The following is a 20,379-nucleotide window of genomic DNA, read 5'->3' on the forward strand; positions in this document are numbered from 1 at the left end:
TTGAGGGATTAGCCTATTATTGTGTCCCTCAGAGGCTTTTTATTGTGGATAGAGGATCTTCTGAGGTGGAGGTTTTTTTTTAAGAGGAGGTTCTTATCTTCTCCAAGATTTTGTATCTTCCAATTTGGTCTTTGTTTCGCTCACATTGGACTTTGTTTAGGCTCAGTTTCATATACTTACTATTTATAGTATCCTAGGGTTGATCAAGAAGGGCCCTTTCTATTTTTAGTCAGGCAATCGTACCAACAAAGGATGTAGTGGTGGACTCCCTGATTCAGAAGTAATCGAGAAATAATGAACATTTATGGAGTTATGTTATCTAATTACTTGTAATAACCCTCGACCGGTTATAACTTCGACAAACACCAAATTCTTTTATAATTCAATTATTTGACATTTTGTTGAACACTTTGTAATCAAACTTTGATACCACTGTAATAACCCGACTGGCTCTCACTACTGTAATGTTGGATAAGATTGTTTTTGTTTTGAAATGTCTTGCAATCTTGTGGTTTTTTTCAAAATATATGAATGTTTTGGTGTATATCAAATACTGGAATATGCAAGTAAATAACTCACAACCAATAATGCCAAATATCAAATTCTAAATAATCTCACAATTAATGACTTGCAAATTTATTGCTTCACAAATTGAATATAAGGGGAACCTGAAATGTTTGATATAATTCCAATTTGCAGCAGACTGAACACATTCCACCTTGAGCTTTAAATGATGCCACTCACAGCCTGTATATGAAAGGCCCACATCCTTCAATAGTCACCAACAATGGCTCCAATATTGCAGCCCTTTAAATGCCCAGATAATGGCATTAAAACCACACTTCTGATCAGTTTATAGACGCCCAGATTTGTGATTGCAGCAGCTTGGGAAAGTGCCAATAATGACGTTTGGAAGCTACAGCCGCGTGGGAATAAACAGGACACAAATCCTATCCAGCGTTGGCCAATATATATCACCGGCAATTAAAAACCCAATGCCAATATGCAAGCAAAAATTGGTGCTAGAAAATAGAGATCTGAAATGCCCAAAACATGCCTCTATATAGCTGATGCAATTATCAATAACCTCGAATTTCCTTTACAAATTCAACCAGCTAAAACCCTCTCCTTAGAAACAGTAGCAACATTTAGGAGGAATGACAAATTGTATACCTCGGCACAATTTGCCAACCAATCTCGGAATAATTCTCAAAATCGAATCTACAATACTTCAGTTGTACATTCCAAACCCTTATATTTCAGCAAGGGCACAAAAATCAAAACTTCAAAAGTGTCACAAAGACAACAAAGAAAGATAATTAAATAATTGATGCTTTACTCATCAAATGGGCTCATATTTATAATTTGCAAATGGCACAAAGTTTCGCAAATGAACTTCACTTAAGAAGCTTCCCACACACAACATTAAAATATAATAAAATGTCGTTATAATCTAATTTATTAATTGCTTTTGGCTTTGAAAATGACCTTTTCCACCATAAATTAAAATTCTAATACGTAAGGCCACTGTTTCTTGTTCCCGCAATTTAAAACTTTTTGTCTCAGTGCCAACGAGCTATGATACTAGGGTGACCAACAAACGACACCAACAAAAATAGCAACCTTAGTGTGTTTAGATGAATAATAATAATTCACCCATCATGCAAAAATAGCTAAAGAAGCATCAAAATCAAAATCTGACAACACCAAAGTGATCCTCATGATGGAAGATGATAAATGAACCTGACGGGGTGACTTACTATAAATAGATGCTCCCTCCAAGATTCTTGGAGCTCAAACCAAAAGCCCGAAATAAAAATTGAGAACATCACCCAACTCCTCTAACTCAAATAAGCTCATCAAAACTAATAGATTAACTGACCATAAATAGTAAGTCCCTCAAACGGAACCAAAACACACCATACGTTGTTGGAAAGCTTATAACCACACAACTGAGACCCTCAAATCTCACTATCAGCTCGTGAAGGTCACGATGGTGAACTAACCTGGCTAACTGCAGGAACCTGTTAAAAATGTGGACATTACATTACGAATAAGGCAACACTTTATTAATAATTAATCTTTAAAGGTATAATATAATGTTTTATGTGAGCTTTAATTTAATGGGGCCATGACCCTTTATTTAAGTGACTTATAGTGCAATTAATAATATTAATATTTGAAGCCCATTTATTAATGCACTTAATAGCCAAAAAGAAAATATAAAGTATGTTTTAAATGATTATACAAACATTACTTTTGAGGGGGGCATTTATTAAAGCATTCAATGAAGTTGGAAAAAAAGAGTCTATATCATTTTAAATGATTTATAGTGCACGTGAAGGAAATAAAACCAGTTGGGAAAAATATATAAAGCCTCTTCATGTAAAGGATTTCATTATGTGATTGATGAATTTTGTTTGTGTTCTTGTGAAGACTTGGAGTTTCCAAAGGTTTCAGCATTTGCTTAAAGAATTGTGAATTCTTCCATGTAATTGCAGCCATTTGAGTTGGTGAAATATCCAGTGAATTTGGCATTCAAGTGAGCTTCATTCAGGAGTTCTATTTGTGCTTAAAAGTGAAGTATTTCATCTAGGGTTTGAAGGATTGGAAGGAATATCTAAAGCAGACCTGGAGATTCATTCTTGGCACCCATTCTATATTGGACTTAACTATTTAATAGCTGCTACAGTACTTTGAACAGTAGCTCCTACAGTAATTTCCTCTTGGCAAGTGGGTTTATATCAAACAATGGTTAAAGTTTGTCAAGTGCAGATTACATACTTGTTGGAGAATATTTATGGGACTCTGATTGCCGGTTTGTAGTTACAAAATTTGTTGCCATAATAGTTTTCAGACCTGGAGTTCATTCCAAGTTTTTTAATCTTTATATATGCAAGTATTTACATTGTTATCACTTGCATCTCTTTCAATTAAAGGATGATTGGAGTTGACATGCCAAACATTTGTGAAAATGCCCTTTGGCTATAGATGCACATTTTACATGTAGAAATCATATATTAGTGGGAAAAGAGGCCTCCCTTCACTACATTTTGACATGATATTGTACTTGTTTTGATATCATGCAACTCATTCTAATCATCTTTATGATATTTTTGATATAATATAAACCAAAATGCTTTATTTGCCAATAATTTGAATTTTCAATAGTGATTGGTAATTCAATATTCAATGTTCAAAATGAAAACTTCAATGTTCAAGTATTAGGTACGTTGCAATTTATTATAATCAAGTATTTGTATTATTAGTTATCATACTATTATACATCATTTCATAACTACCATTTCAAGTACTACTACTATATCTATAGTATATTACATACCCCTCGCCCCCACTGTCATCCACAAACTACAACCCTTTTTTCCCCACCCTAACATCCCCCAATACTTGTGTTACACATCTTTCAATTTATCACATCAATCATGGTACACAAGGTAAAATAGTTGAGAAACTTCTGGTTATGTATACATTAGAGATATTGAGACTAGAAATATCATTGCTACAAATTTGGTAGACCATGCATTGTGATTGTATTCTTTTTCTCATTTTGCTCCTAATGGTGATATTCCTTTGGTTGATGTTTACGCCCTTCCATCAAGAGTGAATCATGTCCGTGATGAGAAGTTTAGTCATTTGGACCTTGGTGTTCTTGAGGCTGCCTTTGACCTTCCTCCTCTACTATTAGTTTATTTAGCTTGAGTTCAGCTCTTAAGTAAATTGATTATAGTTTTCCAAATCTTGCAATATGAAATGAGTATTTGGCAAGTATTTCAAACTTTGTATGTAGTCTCATCTCACAGATTTGGGAGACATGCTTGAGGGGATTTCTCTCCTTCGATAATAGTTTTAGCACAATTGTTGATACATCATCTTTGAAGATTGACATTGATGACTTCCTCATTCACTTGATTTGTTACATTTCTTAATTGAGTCTAATCATGATAAGTGGTGGAATGTTTGTGGTTGGAGACTCCTACTCGATTTGAAGAGATTTCTCTTAGAAAACTAACTTCCTCCTTACAGTTGGACATGGAGTAGCTTCATCATCATTCGGTGAACTTGTTTCCTCCCAAGGGAAAATGTGTTTCTTGTAGGCATTCAATGTTTCCTGTAGGCATTCAATCATCTTTTGTTTACAGGCATTCTTGATCAACATTAGAGCTTCTTCATTATGGGGTATGGGGAGGTCATCTTGTCTGCTTATGGTTAGGGTGCTTGATCATATAGACATAATGTGTGTAGTTCTTGAAGCGTACGATTGAGTCCTCCATATATTCATGCATCATCTTGTTTGTTTGTTTTTTCTCTTTTGGAGGCGAATTTTCTCCAATATGAGTTTCTCCTTTTCTTCATTTGTGAGATATTTCATTCATTTGCATTCTACATGGATACCTCAAATGGTTGTGTAGTTGATAACCATCAAGCATCTTTCTCATATTGCATAAATAATTTTCTTCCTAAGTTGCACTTAAGTTAGGGGGTTGAAGTTCTTAGAGGGAATGATTGAGTCCTTCATGCAATCATCATGTAGTTCTTGGAGAGTATGACAGAGTGCTCCATGTATTCATGTATCATCTTGTCTGTTTCTTTTCTCTTTTGGAAAGGAATTTTCTGCAATTTGGTTTTTTCATTTTCTTTGTTTCTGAAAGATTTCATAGCATTTGCATTGTACGTGGATATTGTTATGACCTTTATCACACATTGCCCATTTGTATGGACCCCTATCTTTACTTCTTGGTAATTAAGTTTTCATGTCTTGCCAGCTCTGATAGTGGTCTCATGAGATCCTCTGTTGTTCTAAATGAGAATTGATAAGTTTTGATTCGACCCTAAGTTAATTCCGTCCCTTGCATTTTCACGATCTGAATTTTGAGCACACTTCTGACTCGTGATTAGGAAATAATTTGGTGATTTTAATCCTTTCAAGGTAACCCATCAAAATTTCAAGCCTTTGCGAAGACGCTTTTGTCTTGTTGAATTAAAAAATCAATTATGGAAAGTATCGATATGATGCAGAGCCCTTTGGTACTCTCCTTAAGGAACAAATTAAACTCAAGGGATTCAACAAAAGACTCTATACATCAATGGACATATTTTTGACCAAGCTTACTTTCCCAAATCTCATGGAGGTCTTGACTTAGACCACAAGGTGTCACCAAGACTTCAGCTCACTTGTAAATCACTGGGTGTCCCTAATTAGGCTCTTCCCTTCATAACCATAGAATGCATTAAACACCTCACAATACTCTATAATCTTGGAAATCATGATAATTCATTAAGGGTAACATGTTCCTACCATTAGTTTTGATTTCACAACTCATCGTGATGCAGTCGCTTTATAAAAGATCTATTTTCCTTATAGCCCTACTACCTCAATTTTTCCTGCCCAACTCTAAACTTTTCCACAGTATCTAAGAAACTAATAGATGTTCCAAATACCCTTTTGGGACCTCTATCCAACTTCAAAGAATCAAGCCCTAACGATCCACCCATTGACCAAAATATTGATGTCCAACAGAGACCTAATAGGCCTAATTAAGTTTTGTAAAGCAACTACTAGATCGAGCTAATACATACACAAAATACCACTTGGAGTGTTGCAGGGACACCAAATAACTTCTAAACCCAAAGTTTGGGGCTTTCATTATGTTGGTTCCCAAAACCATAGATTGGAAATCCAATAGCTTGGCCAATTCTCTAACAAGATTACTAAATCAATTTTGGCCAACGAACGAAAATAACCTCCTGATTCAATTCCCCTACACTTTAAGCTTCGCTAACCCTAGGCAGGTAAACCTTCACCTTAAAACCTGATCACTTGGTCAAAGCGTTTCTATAGTGAATCTAGAGTTTGTGAGTTCTTAAACTGGCAAAGTACAAAAACTAGATCAAAATAAAAGTTATATGAATGTTTTTAGATATTTACTTGTGAAATGAATATTATTTAAATGAAAACAATAGTGTTTGAGTTATTGATATGGCAAAATATTGAACCCCAAGGCCTCATACATCAACCCACTTTCACAAAACAAATTGCAAACAAATCGCTTATCCAACATGGGTAAATAGAGTCAAACTTCCTCTAGATCCTTATATACAACCCTGAGAGACATTGCTATACCATCTACTACTTTATAGATTGAAGCTTCAATTGGCAACACAACCCCTAGTCTAATAGAATTTAATTTCTCTGGGAAAACAAATTAGACAAAATTCACATAGACAACATTTCATATACAATTTTTGATAATCAAAGACCAGTATTGAAATCAACTTCTTCATCGTTAGTGGTAGTTAATTTTAAAATCAATAATCACAGGGGATAAATCTGAACAAAATTCTTTGAACATTGATTTTCAAGATGAATAAGAAAAATAGGGCTCCTACATTAATTATGAAAAATGAGTACAATAAATTTGTGCTTCAGTTACAATATCCTACCCACCAAAAACTGCAAAAAACATCTATTCCTTCTTATAATCTCTGCATCTCTATATTTCTTTTCTTTTTTCACTACTTACTACTTTCTCAAAAATGATACTTCCTCTTATTTATATCTCAATAATAAGCTTTAAGAGTGACTATTCAAAGTGAAGAGTCATTATTCTTTAAAATATATCATACTTTGTCTCATTGATGTAAAAATCGCCTGAGGAGATTAATCGCCTAGGCCTGAAAAAGTTTAATCGGGAAAAATCAGGAAAAATCGGGAAAAAATCGAGGAAAAAATCGGAAACTAAAAAACCACTAAATTTTAATAAAAAAATGCAATTTTTTTACAGAATTCAATGTTTTTTTGCATCTAATGACTTAATTACTAACAATACATAAGAAACAATCATGTTTAGATATATATCAATGCAAAAAGAGTTATTAATCGGTAAATTACTAACAAGTAAGTAGTGACAAGTTGTAAATTAATAACAACTAACAAGTTCACAACACATGAGAAGTATTCTCATAAATAAAGTGTCAAATGTAAAGAGTTCAAATAAGCACATCAACATGACTACAAATAAGTACAAATGTCAAATACAGGACTACATCTTCCTCTTCCCAGTCACTTTACTAGCGAGTGCGGGAGAGGGTAAAGCTCTAGAACTAAAACCCCGCAGGGTTTGTGCCTGTGTCTGTGTCTGTGCCAATGCAGGAGATGGTGTAGCTATAGAACTAGATGTCGGTATCTCCACATTCGCTGCACGCAAGATGTCAAGGTCCTCTGCAGTAAGCTCAATGTCATCATCCTCATCATCGCCCTCCTCGATGTCATCCAAATCGATGTCATATCCAGTTCCACCCCCTTCCTCCTCCGCAGCCTCCTCTGCGGCCTCCCTCTCCAAATTGGAGATGTCCTCCTGTGTAAATAAGGGAGCCTGCTCCTGTGCCGTCCAATCATAATAAGGATCTATCTCATCCAAATCGATTGGCCCAAGAGGATCTTGTTGCGCCTTTTTCATGCGCAATTTAAGATTATATTGCACATAGACCATGTCATTCATCCTCTTTTGGGACAACCTGTTTCTCTTTTTTGTGTGGATGGCCTCAAACAAACTCCAGTTGCGATCACAATGTGATGCGCTACAAGGCTGTGATAGGATTCTGAGAGCAAATTTTGCAAGATTTGGAGTGCTTGCACCCCAAGTGGTTCACCAAGCCACTGCATCACAAAAATTGTACAAGTTAGAAAATACTAATAGACAACAAAAAGTGAAACATAAATATTAATTTAGCATTTGAGATTCAGAAGTTTGCAAATGTAATACCTGGGGTTTGTGTAAGCCTTGCTCTCTTGCAGAGAGAAGTGGAGAACACCTTGCCTCCTGCTGAAGTGAAGATCTCCTGCTCAGCGATGATTTTATCTCTTGTTTCCTCGCTCGTTACCATCTTTTCGACGCACTCACTTAGGCCTCTGATGACCTCTCCATCAGGATCTGCATATGTACCATCAACCCTAAAACCAAAAACCAAAAACAAATAAGTCTTGCAATTTTAGTACACACCCAACACCCTACGAAAGCAAAATGAACTCAAGTCTTCGTTAACTTAAATTTGAGTAAGAATGAGTTTACAGTATACCTAAAACGTGGGTTGAGGAAATATCCTGCTGCATGAATGGGTTGGTGAAGCTGATTATTCCACCTTCTATCAATGATCTGCCAAATGGGTTCATATTTGATGCTTTCCCCCTTGTAGTATTTTTTGACAGATTCTTTGGCCTTGTCCATGGCCTCATATAGTTCACCCATTGGCGTTTGGTCTCCATCAACCAAACGCAAAACTCTAACTAAAGGCTCAAACACCTGCAATATAAATTTGAAATTAGTTGACAAGTTACAAAATTATTATTTACTTGAGTTACAAACTTAGGATGTTATAAAGTTGTAAAGTGTAAACTAAAACTTAAAGTTTTGTAGTTACCTTTACTATTTCATCAGCCTTATCTTCAAAATATTTATCAAACACAATCTGCACAACATTCTCTCCTTCACTCTTCTTTAAAAATGTGGAAGCAAGCCATTTTTTGGAAACAAACATTTGCTTCAAAGAAGCCAAATTATCGAGAATGCTTTGCAATGTCAAAAAAATCGTCGCAAACCTTGTGACGGCAGGCCTGACAATTTCTTTGCCATCAGTGTGCTCTCTCATCAGGCTAAGGACCCATGGGTGATTGTATATGTATTTTGTCACCCGCCTTGCATCCTCCACAATTGGAGTGACCCACTCAAGTTTGCCCATGTCCTCCAAAAGAAGGTCAAGGACATGTGTTGCACACGGGGTCCAAGAGAGAGTGGGGTGCCTCTGCTGTAGGAGTTTTCCTGCCAATTGTAAAAGCAAATACTAATTAGTTTCCAACTTTTCAAATATATCAAACTATTAAAAATTCTTGTTGTGAAATTCACAATGCACATGCAACATAAAATTACGGTTTACCTGCTGATACATATGCAACAGCATTGTCTGTGATGATTTGCACCACAGTTTCAATGCCAATCTCTAAGACCATGTTCTCCAACATCAATGCTAATGTCTGAGCATTTTTTACCTTGTTGGAGGCATCGATTGATTTCAGAAACACCACATTATCATTACAGCAGGCCAAAAAATTAATTATGGTCCTGCTCTTCCCATCCGTCCACCCATCAGAAAAAATGGTGCAACCAAATTTTGTCCATTCTTGTTTCTGTTCCCCAACAAATGCTTTGGCCCTCTCAACAGCATTTCCAATAAGCCTACAAAAACAAAATTTAGTTATGTCTTAGATTCTTAGTAATTTAAAATTGATTTAGACTTTAGTAATCAACATTCTAATTTCTAGATAAATTAATTAAAATTTAGAACTAAGTAAAAAGTTAAAAATTAAAAGGAAATCGAATGTAATAAAATTATTCGCTTACCTGCCACCCAACACAAAACGAGAAGGGGACTTGTACCCCTTTCCTGCAACTGTCAACCCTGTGGCCAAAGCCTCCCAATAGGGACTGTCAACAACACTAATAGGAAGGTTGTTGAAAACCCAAAAATCTGCTAGTGCATTGTCCAACTGGTCATGGACCTCCTTATTCCATCTAGTGGCCTCTAATGAAGGTTGTGCACCAGGTGTGTGCCTTGGCACAAAATAGCTCCCTATCCCAGAAGCACCTGCTGATCCTGATGGTGCGGAAGTGCTAGGAGGTGTAGGAGTGGGAGTGGGAGTGGAACTCGTGAAAGAAAAACCACCCTGTTTGCGGACACGCGGCCCACGATAAGAGCCAGCCATGCTCTCAATGGCTGCCTCCTCCTCCTGAACATCAACGAAACTGCCCTGGGTCTCTGCTATGGCTGCCCTGACATGCAATTTATTCCGCTCTCTTTGCAATTTTTTTTGCTCTCCAGCTGCGAGCAAGGCATTTGCAAACCTTTTTATTTCTTCTATTGTATTCTCACAAGGATTCGTATCATGTTTTGAGATCCCTGCGATGTGATATTTGAACCGGTAAATGCCCCCGGATATTACTTTTTCACATCGAATGCAAATCACTTTGGTTGGTTCATCGGGTGCTTCATAGGCATATTTCCATGCTTGATCTCTCGCATTCTTTGGCCTGGTGCCAATGTAGCTTGAGGGGCATGGAGTCAATGGCCATTTGTCTGCCATTTAAAACTGCTACGGGCTGCCTACACATACAAATTTTAAAAAAAAACTATAAATAAATTATAACAAGATCAAAGTTAACAGTTAAACAAAGAATTCAAGCAACATTCCAATAACAGCACCAATAAATTGAAATCCAAATAACATTCAAACAAACTAGCTGCTAGGGTTTCAAATTTTTTTTAAAAGGGCAAATTTTTAGCATAAATTCGATCTAGAATGGAAAAAAATGCAAATGAATGCATTTAATCTTGCTTACATTCATCAAATGCATTCCTAACTAATTAGGAATGTATTTTTATCCATTTACATGCAAGAAAAAAAAATACAATCTCTTGCAAAAACAAAAAACAAAGATTCAAATCACTTACCTAGTAACGAAGAAATCGAATCAAAAGGCCTCCAAATGCACTTGATTCCACCTATTTCTTGCCAAGAACTCCTTCTCTATCCTCTCCTCTCCAAAACGCCCTAAGCAATGTAAAAACATAATGAAAAAAACGTGTTTTTTCGTCACTTTATGTGACTGCCGGGCGCGAGCGATTTTTAGGCGATTAATCTGTGATTTTTTTGAAAAAATCTGCAAAAAAAATCGCAATTTTTGGGGCGACTAAATCGCCGGCCTCAAAAAATCGCGATTTTATCTCGTATGCTTTGTCTAATTAAAATCACACATTCTCATAAAACAATTTCTTTTAACATTTCTTTAGTTCTTTTTTTAAAATATGTTGTTTGTTTCTTTATGCACATCTTTGTTTTAGTTGACAGTTATCCTTCACTATTTTTTGTTTCACCTAACGGTATGAGTGTTTATTGTTGTTTGTGTGTATTCAACTTGGGAGACTTTTATTGTTTGCTCGTTGACTTGTCTTCGTTGTTTATGCATAGGTATTCTGATTTTGTTAACTCCAATCACTACATATCCTTGATTGGACATATGTCGTTCTTTATGTTATAGCTCTTCCTTATGTACTATTATAGAATGAATCATTGGATTTATTAATGAGGAAATCATCGCACAAGAATCACAATGCCAATGTCTTTATTTTTCAATCACCCATCATGCTCGTGTAATATTTGGCTTGCAAATACTCATGGTTCATGTGAACTCATCGTGACTCATCACCACCGAGGAATGAATCTTTCTATTCACCGCAAATATTGTATAGTTTTTGCTGTTATCACTTGTTGCATTACCCCTAGTGGCATAATTAATATATTATCAATTTGTTTGCGCTTCATTTAATTTGGTAATTTTGTATAGGTATCGTGACTTGCATAAGAAACCAAATCATTGTCCAATGATTACATTCACCATTTATATACACTATTTTTTTTTCCAGACATTCCATATCATTTCCAGAATCATTGACATGTGCCTTTCAAATTAACCAATATTGGTTGTTGGTTCCTTTTCCTTTTGTTTTGATTCAATCCATCCAAATTGCCTTTGATTCAGGTTTAACTTGCCTTTTTACTAGATATTGCTTGTATTGCCTTCTTGTTTTCTTCACCACTTTGGTATCTAGTTTCCTTTCTAGCTTTGGTGGTTCTTGCTTTGGAACGTCGCCCAAATCTTCTACAACTTCCTGCAGTTGTTGTGGATCATTATTTTGCATCTCACACTTGCAAAGTGTCAAGTCACAAATATTAAATATTGTATTTTGCATGTGTTGCCTTGCATTTTTTCATCCCCAAATGGAGGCAACAATACAGAACTTTTCCAATTTTCGCATTTCTCTGAGATAACTCGTTATTTAATTGGCAAAAATCAATCAAACAATTGTCACCAATCCATATAATTAAACATTTTACTAAAAGTTAGCATCAATTTTTTTGGTTTTTTGAGTTTGTTAGCCTATACTTTATTTTTGAAGCCTTCAAAGTCTTTTTTGTGTTTTTGAGTGTTTATTTGGATTGTCTTTACCATTTAGTTTCCTTCAACCTCTTGCTTTCGATCTTGCCCTCGTTCCAAGATATCTTGGGGCTTAATCGGAGTTGTTAGTATACAGTTATTAAGGTTTAAGTGCATTTGTAAGTGAGGTTTAGAACTCCCACTCTATATTTAAAATATTAAACCTTATAATTTAATGTTCAATTGCACTTTTTGAAATATATGACTTCAAATCACTCTGTTATAATTTTTAACTTTAAATTTATAACCTAAGTGATTTAAGGATATTTACACTGCCCTTAGGGACAGGAGGATGAAAGGGCCTTAATTTGGTGTGGGGATTAGCAAAGAACAAAGGGGTTGTATATACTAACCATATGGTACTTAAAATGTTGGTTATGAAATGATGTATTGCAATATAAGATATAAAGATGTAAAAGAGTAAATACTTAAACATTGCATTGAATTGGAACATTGAACATCAAACATAAATAGTTGAATCAACAATATTGTCAACACCCTGACATACCCCCATGCTTGGCAGAGGTGGCAGAATCCGATGGTGCATTGGGGGCACGAAGACAAGGTCCCTAAATCCCTGGTGCATCCGTGTGTTCAAGATGTGGAGCAAGGGGGGGTGGGGTGTGCGCATCTATGTATTACTATGGATTTAAGTTATTATAGTGCACTTTATGTTATATTTTGATGTTGAGTTTCACTTTAATTTATGACTTACGTGATTTAAGTTTAATAAAAGTGCATTTTATAGTCTATTTTGATATTGAGTTTTATTTTTAAACATATTTACACATAACATGTAAACATGGTAGTGTAAATATGTAATGGACCCTATAAAGTGAGATTCATTTAAGTGAAATAAAAAGACGTGCTAAATAGAAACTTCAAGCGATGCAAGTCAATTACAAGTTATTTTTTAATGAATACATGTAATTGCCCTTCCAAACCATTGAATTTATAGCTTCAGTCGGATTGATGTTATCAATAAATCTGACATTTATATCAGTAAGCACACACACAAACATATATATAGTTGTGATGATGCATACGATTCCTAAGAGAGCAACACTGATTTGTTGTATCTACCGCAGCATATTGCATATTATATTGTGCATGATATTGCAGTCGAAACTACTATGTATGATCAGCATTCTCCTTATTGTGTTGTATCATGTTACCCATGATCATGAAATGCTTCAAAACATCGTGACTAATGTTAAGTATCGATGGAAAAAGGAATCAATCACAAAGGCAGTTCTACTTCTGCATTCCATACTGTTGGTAAATAGATATGTCTTTTTTATGAAGTTAAACTTTGAATGCTCTTTATGTCCAATCCCAAGACAAAAATAATCCCCAACAGTTCAAGAACTTTTAATTGTTAGTTCCTCTCTGAATTTTCCTAAGGTTTAGCTCCCTTATTGATATTCAATATACAACATTTAAACAATGGAATAGCTTTTAACCAGAAAGTGATAAGGCTCATGTCTATTCTTAGGTAGAGGGCAATCAAATAATCAACAACTGAAAGTAAATTAGAAACACACTCCACTAAAAGGAAGTACACAGATTTCCTCTTCAACATATGAATCTGAAAATGAATGAAGTAATGCTAAACTATTGAAACAACATATATCAACAACCCAGTAACACAGAAATATCTCACCACTCAATTCTGGTTTAAACATAAACCAAATAAGTACGATTAAAAGCATTAAACCTTTGAACACACTGTAAGATATTTCATTCATCCAAAAATCATTTTGGTTCTAAAACATTACTGGAAATCCAAAACTATTTGCATAAAACTAGAAAAATAATCTCAGTCCACAGTTTGATATAGATCCAAAACTGCCAACCCCTAACGATACTGAGTTTTCGACTTAAATAGAAAGCTATCCAAGAATCTCCCTCAAAACTCGATTCTTGGACAGTTAAAGTAGTTATGAAAACCAACTTAAAGGGTATGCAGACCCAAAAATTAACTTTTAGAAACAGAAACCAAATGTCTTAAAAGCATTTGAAAGATAAAACTAATCATTTGCCGATTGGTCAAGCGGTTCTTCTTGCTCCTCATTTTCAGCATCGCCCTGTGCACGTGCAAGCTTCCACATCCTGAACACGTCCATGAATTCAGTCATGGCAGTTGTATTCAAGCTCTTGATGCTCGGTAGTCGATTTTTCCAAACATCTCTACCCAGTCTCATCTTATTTACGATATCCAAATAACTAGGAAGTCGCAAAGTGCACATCCTTGACATTATCTCGCTCTTAGCCACCTTGGAGAAATCAAACGATGTGAGATCAATTTTATCTCCACATCGAAACCTCCTTCTTTAAGAGGAGTGGAAAAGGCTAAGCCGATGGACTGGAAGTCCCTGTTTACATTTTCAAGCAGTGTTTTGAATTCTTTTTCACATGACTACATCCTAGAAATTGCAGAACTATATTTAGATACCCTCCAGGCTATGTTTTTTCTTAAAACTTGAATCAACCCCATGTCCGCGTGCTGCAACGAGTTTTCCTTTGGAAACTTTTCTGGCCCGTAATCTTCTACCTCTACCAATTAAGAATTTTTTGACTTCACCCTTCCAAACTACTGACTGAATGCGGGATTCATCAAGTGCAGCCCCGGCTAGAGAAACGATTTCATGCAAATTTCGCATGAGTCTAGCAACCTGATTTGTTACTAAGCCAATCCAACTGAACACAGTCGCCATCATCATCTTTCCCTTGTTTAAGTCACCTAGCAATTGTTGGTTTTCAGGGGCACTAGACTCAAAGGTAAGTCGTGGTTGGTCACCGAGAACTGAACTCTGACTTTTCAGTAAATTTATGCGTTCGGCCATTGCATTTATCTCAGCTTTCATTTTCTTCTTTTCAATCCCGTCTTTCTGCGACTGTAGCACAATTTGTGTGGTGGATGCTTCCACTCAATGTTCCTTTGTTTCACAGTTCATCACCCCCAAATCTGTGCGTGTGATTTCAAAATTGTTTAGATCCAATTCATAAGTTCTCTCTTTTTGATTGTAGGTGGCCAATTCAACTATACTCATCCCCATTGCACTATCAAAAGTTATTCTGGCTGTGCTTTTAGTCCTTTTAGATTTTGGGGTCTTTTTGGTATATTTGCTCACAATATCGTTAACAAAAAAAGAAATAGGAACTAAACTCTTCTTCCTATTTACTGAAGCTACGAGCCAATTAGGAGTAGTAGCATCCTTTTGCGATTTAGTACCTTTTTCAAGGGTGTTTACGACTTGTATCCTCGGAGGAGATCAACCCACTATCATCTGGACTCTTTGGCTGTTGTCGATAAGTTCACCACCTAAGTCTTTATCTAGTTCGCCATCTACTTGGATTGTCGGGTGAAGTTCTACAAGTACTGACATCTTGGCTTTCTTTTTAAAACGGGCTTTCTGTACAAGAGGCAAATTATGGATCTTCTTGTTAGAAATCCTTGGCGACCTTCTGCTGCCCAGAATTGTAAGATCAACATTAGAAACAAGGTCAATCTGGTCACTAGTATGTGTGTCCTTTTTCATTGTCAACCAAGATTTTGTCTTTTCAATCACATTTGTTGTTCTTTCAAGAATATTATCCTCTTCTTTAGAGTTCCAATCTATAGCAACCATGTTAGAAATTACAGGTTCAATTTCTTGGGGGGCTCTATTGAGTATTTAATAATATTCACATCATCTAAAGCCTTTATAGGAACCAACATGTAAAAACCCTCAATAGGCTATATCCTTAACAAGCATCAATTTTCTTTTGCTAATCAACAATTTGATATTTTGTCAAACATTTGGCAGGCAAATTATTATCACTTAATAAATAATGCTTTAAATTCACAGTCAGTTGCTCACAATTTTAATTGATTAAGTCTTTATCAATTTGGACAAATGAACACCACTAAACAATTCAGAAGTAATTCTATAATTGATGGCAATGCTACTAATATCCAATTTAAAAATTGACTTCTGGAAATTTACAAGAATGCAATTATGAACCTAGATATTGACTTCTAACAGATGAAATATGGATTGCAACTCTCAAAAAATAATCCAATTTACTCGCAGGTTCAGAAATACACGCTCCTCGCTTATAATCGCAAGTGCTCTACAACCTGATTACTACCCTCCAATAATTGATTGCAGCCTTCCACAAACTCTGAAATCGCTCTCAAATACAAGAACAACAGTGACAGTACATTCCTCTTTAACCACGCCAAACAGTAGACAATAACGGCGTTCCAAATCACAAATTCTCCAGCCGCAATGAAATTCCAAAGTACAGTACATAACAGTCGGGAAATACTATAATTTAATTAAGACAATTCTCAGAATTAATTCACAATACCTCAGCTGTGAATTACCAGACACTTCTTAATTCCAAACCCTTTTACTTCAGCAAGGGCAAAGAAATCGGCAAGCCCAAAAACTCTTCACATGCAACAAAAGAAAATAATCAATCAGATGTCTTTCCCCATCAAATGGCCTCATATTTATAACTTCAAAATGGCACAAGTTTCCCAAATGAACTTAAGAAGCTTCCCACACACAACATTAAAATATAATAAAATATCACTATAATCTAATTTATTAATTGCTTTTGGCTCCAAAAATGACATTTTTCCATTATAACTTAATATTCTGACACGTAAGGCCACTGCTTCTTGTTCCCACGATTTAAAACTTTTCGTCCCAGTTCCAACAAGCTATGATACTGAGGTGACCAACAAACACCACGAACAAAAATAGCAATCTCAGCGTATTTAGATGAACAATAATAATAACTCACCCATCTTGTGAAAACAATTAAAGAAGCATAAGAATCAAAATCTGACAACAACAAAGTGATCCTAATGATGAAAAAGATGAATAAACCTGATGGTGTAACTTACTATAAATAGACGCTCCCTCCAAGATTCTTGGAGCCCAAACCAAAAGCCCATCATAAAAATTGAGAGCATCACCCAACTCCTCTAACTCAACTGAGCTCATTGGAACAAACTGTTTGACTTACTATAAATCATAGTTCCAAGAATCACGGCGATTCATGTGATTCACGCGATTCAGCGATTCGATTCAAGCCAAACGATTTTTTGTGAATCGGTGAATCGAATCAGCGATAAAGGGTTTATGAAATAAGTTACTCACTAAATTTTAAGGATTTTTTAAATTGTCCGATTCATGGCCGATTCGATTCCGATTCATAGCCGATTCACGATTTGATTCGGCCTTGCCGATTCCGATCCGATTCCGATTCTTGTTACTTTGCTATAAATAGTAAGTCCCTCAAATGAAGCCAAAACACACTATAGGCTACTAAAAAGCCTATAACCCCACAACTGAGACCCTCAAATCCCACTGTCAGCTCACGAGGGTTGCGATGATGAACTGACCAAGCCAACTACAAGAACCTGCTAAAAATGGGGACATTACAGAACATGTCAAAATGACAATTCCTAGATATCAATCAGAAAACCAAAAGTACAAATGATGTTAAATTCTAGGGAAACACTGGAATTTTTTTCATCAAGCACAAAACATTTTTAAAAATAAAAAATAAACTAGACAAGAAGCTGAACCAGTTTGTATAGCACGTGTCATTTTTCAAAATTGTATTGTTGTTAACCACACTTCAAAGCCTTAAACGACATTGTTGTTAAGGCCATATAGAAGAAATTAGACCTTAACTACATTGAAATGAAATGGACATTAGCTAAAGAACAAGAACCATCATCTGCCACGTAATCAAATCCAATGTATGGTTACTTGTTAAAATCCAAATGCACTCAAAAAAACTACCTAATTTGTTGAATCAGATAATAAATAAATATGCTTACACACACCATAGTTACCAATAATCTCCAGCATACAATATGGACAGCATCATTAACTCCATATTCATAACTTCTGTTCACAAACATTTATAGAATATTACTGTATCCTTTTTAATACACTCACATAACCTAATTTAAATCGTGAACCCATCTCAGGGCCCCAACATCTGTGTACTAAAATATAAATGAATGTCCAATCAATCCCTATCCACAGTCTGTAATAAAGGCAGGAGCTGCTGCACTTTTTTTTTTTAATTAATATTGTAAATCCAGAAAAATAGACCAAGAAATATTGTGCAGACCTCAGTTCCTGTTGCCTTTTTTTCCGAAGGGTGGAAGCATGTTCCCATTCCTCATATTGTGCTCTGGCTAATGCATCCCTACTAAATACAAAATAATCATTAAGCTTTTCCACTTTGCTCAGCTCCATTGCCTGATAGCAGGGAGGTAAAGGTTTGTTACTGTCAAATATTTGAAAGGGTACAAAAAAAAATCCATCTTAAGAACATTACAAGCCTGATGATTATGAGTCAAATTTCATGGTAAAATTATGAATATCTGACACTAATTGCATTATTAACAAATTGAGAGAATTCATTGTATTCATCAGAACTCTGCACCCTCACAGAAAGTCCATGTTTGATATGCACCCTCCCTGTGCTCAGCAGCTAAACATCATGTACAGCATGCAATGCATTCAATCCGAAGACTCCAAATTTATATTGAATCTACAAGAAAATGGTTGTTTAAAAATATAAGAATCTAGTGAGCTACAGGTATTACAGACTGAGATACTGGAAATTAGCTTAGTTACAGATTCGTGAAATGAATCCGATTCGGGCACGTGAATCGGATCCGTGGATTCGTAATATTTTTTTTCCCAATTATGATTTGTGGATGATTCATGTGTGTGTGGGTGTGGGTGTGGGTGTGGGTTGTGGGTGTGTGTGGGTGTGTGTGTGTGTGTGTACCTTTGTGTGTGCATTATATATACTAAAAAATGAGAAAAATATACATAATTCTAAAACTAAATCATTTCAAAGTATGAATCTATGATTCTAAATCATTTCATAGTATGAATCTATGATTATGGTATGAATCTATGGATCAAATTCATTATGATTATAAGAAAGTAATCGGATAAAAAAAATTCCAGAAGAATCTAGACAAATCCAGCCACGGATCCAAATCCGGATCCGGCCTCTCGGGCACAAATCTGGTAACTAGGGAGATAAGGTTACCAAATGCCAACTTGATTTTTGTCAAATCAAAGACTGAAGAAAGTAATGTTGGAAATGGCCAAGAGTATTCAGAAAGAACCAGAATAATATATACAGAGTGCAATGAGTTTCAGTCTTGTGGTAGAAAGAAAAACAAACTATGAAAATCAAATAACAATACAAAATGCAAAGCTCGCAATTAGTAATATTAGGTTATGTCATGTATTACTTGATGAGAAGAGAAAACAAGTCTGACAAATCAACTATCATCTTTATTTCACAAATGCCCATATTGTTACGGTACAATCTACAAGTAAAAACATTCTTTCAAAAAGATTTCTACTTAACATTAGTATGTTTTTTCCATTTTCATCCCAAGATCTCAAAATCAATTATAGATCCCAATTGTGAAAGTCTTATTTAGTAAATAGAGAAAGCTCTTTACAGTCTTTCATTTATTCTATCTTCTTCAATTGTTAATTTAAATATTACCCGTACAAAGTTTTTAGACCCAAAATGAGAATTTGCTTGTGTCTGTGCTGTACTTACTCAAAAGATATTAATCAGTGATTCTTCATTCATCACTAACTTTATAACATCTAACGAGTTCATCATCTAAAATAGTAAAACTGTTTAAAGGAATCAAATCATCACCTTATCAAGAAGCCTACTTGCTTCAACATATTGCTTGCTCTCAATCAGAGCTAAACCAAGTAAGTAAAGGGCCTGAAACACATTTTATATTAATGCATTAAGCACACATTGCATACGTCTATTGCTGAAAAATCAGAAACCAGGCATACAACTATTAAGCATATAAAAAAACCACCAAATTTGGCTCCTACGCTGCAGATCAAAACCAGAGGAAAACATCCTTAATGTGAATGGTGTAGAAGCAAACTTATAAGCATAAACAAATTAAATATGTGATTGTTCTAATGCTTACAACAAAATTAAATAACTATAAAATTGGACAATTTTCATCTACAAATTTGTTCAAATGATCACAATGTTTTAAAATTGTATGATACCTTGCATAAAAATACACTGATGAGAACTACCAATAGAATGGTGTTATTGTAAAAGCAATCAAGCAAAATCATAGCTAGATTCAGCTAACCTCAAGGAGGATAGAAAACATACATATGCAAGACATTCATGTGACTATAAAGTAGTGGACCCAGTGGTTTATCGCATTTGGTACATTAGTGCTTTATTGCAAAAACAACATTTGAGCATTTCTAAAATG

At 35.3% G+C, this 20,379-nt stretch overlaps 3 protein-coding genes across 6 annotated transcripts in view; all 3 read right to left on the minus strand.

Moving 5' to 3' along the window:
• The window catches only part of LOC149553327 (E3 ubiquitin-protein ligase CHIP-like), a 99,053-nt gene that overhangs the window by 14,210 nt on the left and 64,464 nt on the right, over window positions 1-20,379 (minus strand). For 3 of the 4 annotated variants that reach the window (XM_089788786.1, XM_089788784.1, XM_089788783.1), the window contains exons 4-5: window positions 19,785-19,856; window positions 18,213-18,343 (exon numbers count right to left, since the gene is read on the minus strand). In XM_089788786.1, coding sequence (XP_089644912.1) covers window positions 18,213-18,343; window positions 19,785-19,856 — 203 coding nt within the window. The remainder of the gene's footprint in view (window positions 1-18,212; window positions 18,344-19,784; window positions 19,857-20,379) is intronic. The other variant, XM_089788785.1, reaches the window with a different exon arrangement.
• Window positions 6,955-8,786, minus strand: LOC149553328 (uncharacterized). The gene is made up of 4 exons (XM_089788787.1): window positions 8,440-8,786; window positions 8,098-8,321; window positions 7,785-7,972; window positions 6,955-7,678 (listed from the first exon to the last, which is right to left on the minus strand). The coding sequence occupies exons 1-4, from the start codon at window positions 8,755-8,757 to the stop codon at window positions 7,668-7,670; spliced, it is 741 nt and encodes a 246-aa protein (XP_089644913.1). The 5' UTR covers window positions 8,758-8,786; the 3' UTR covers window positions 6,955-7,667.
• Window positions 8,799-10,171, minus strand: LOC149553329 (uncharacterized). Its single transcript, XM_089788782.1, has 2 exons — window positions 9,417-10,171; window positions 8,799-9,251 (listed from the first exon to the last, which is right to left on the minus strand). Exons 1-2 carry the CDS (start codon window positions 10,154-10,156, stop codon window positions 8,942-8,944), a joined length of 1,050 nt encoding a protein of 349 aa, XP_089644908.1. The 5' UTR covers window positions 10,157-10,171; the 3' UTR covers window positions 8,799-8,941.

The sequence above is a fragment of the Cupressus sempervirens genome, chromosome 6, assembly GCF_028749045.1.
Source record: "Cupressus sempervirens isolate cs-2001-9-10 chromosome 6, ASM2874904v1, whole genome shotgun sequence".
NCBI lineage: Eukaryota > Viridiplantae > Streptophyta > Pinopsida > Cupressales > Cupressaceae > Cupressus > Cupressus sempervirens.

Excerpts from the sequence above, each read along its gene's own strand:
- LOC149553328 (XM_089788787.1), bottom strand. The coding sequence starts at position 8,757 with ATGGGCAAACTTGAGTGGGTCACTCCAATTGTGGAGGATGCAAGGCGG. Across the intron at positions 8,322-8,439 it reads AGGCTGATGAAATAGTAAAG|GTGTTTGAGCCTTTAGTTAG; the intron begins GTAACTACAAAA and ends TTTATATTGCAG. Across the intron at positions 7,973-8,097 it reads TTCCTCAACCCACGTTTTAG|GGTTGATGGTACATATGCAG; the intron begins GTATACTGTAAA and ends TTTTGGTTTTAG.
- LOC149553329 (XM_089788782.1), bottom strand. The coding sequence starts at position 10,156 with ATGGCAGACAAATGGCCATTGACTCCATGCCCCTCAAGCTACATTGGC. Across the intron at positions 9,252-9,416 it reads CGTTTTGTGTTGGGTGGCAG|GCTTATTGGAAATGCTGTTG; the intron begins GTAAGCGAATAA and ends TTGTTTTTGTAG.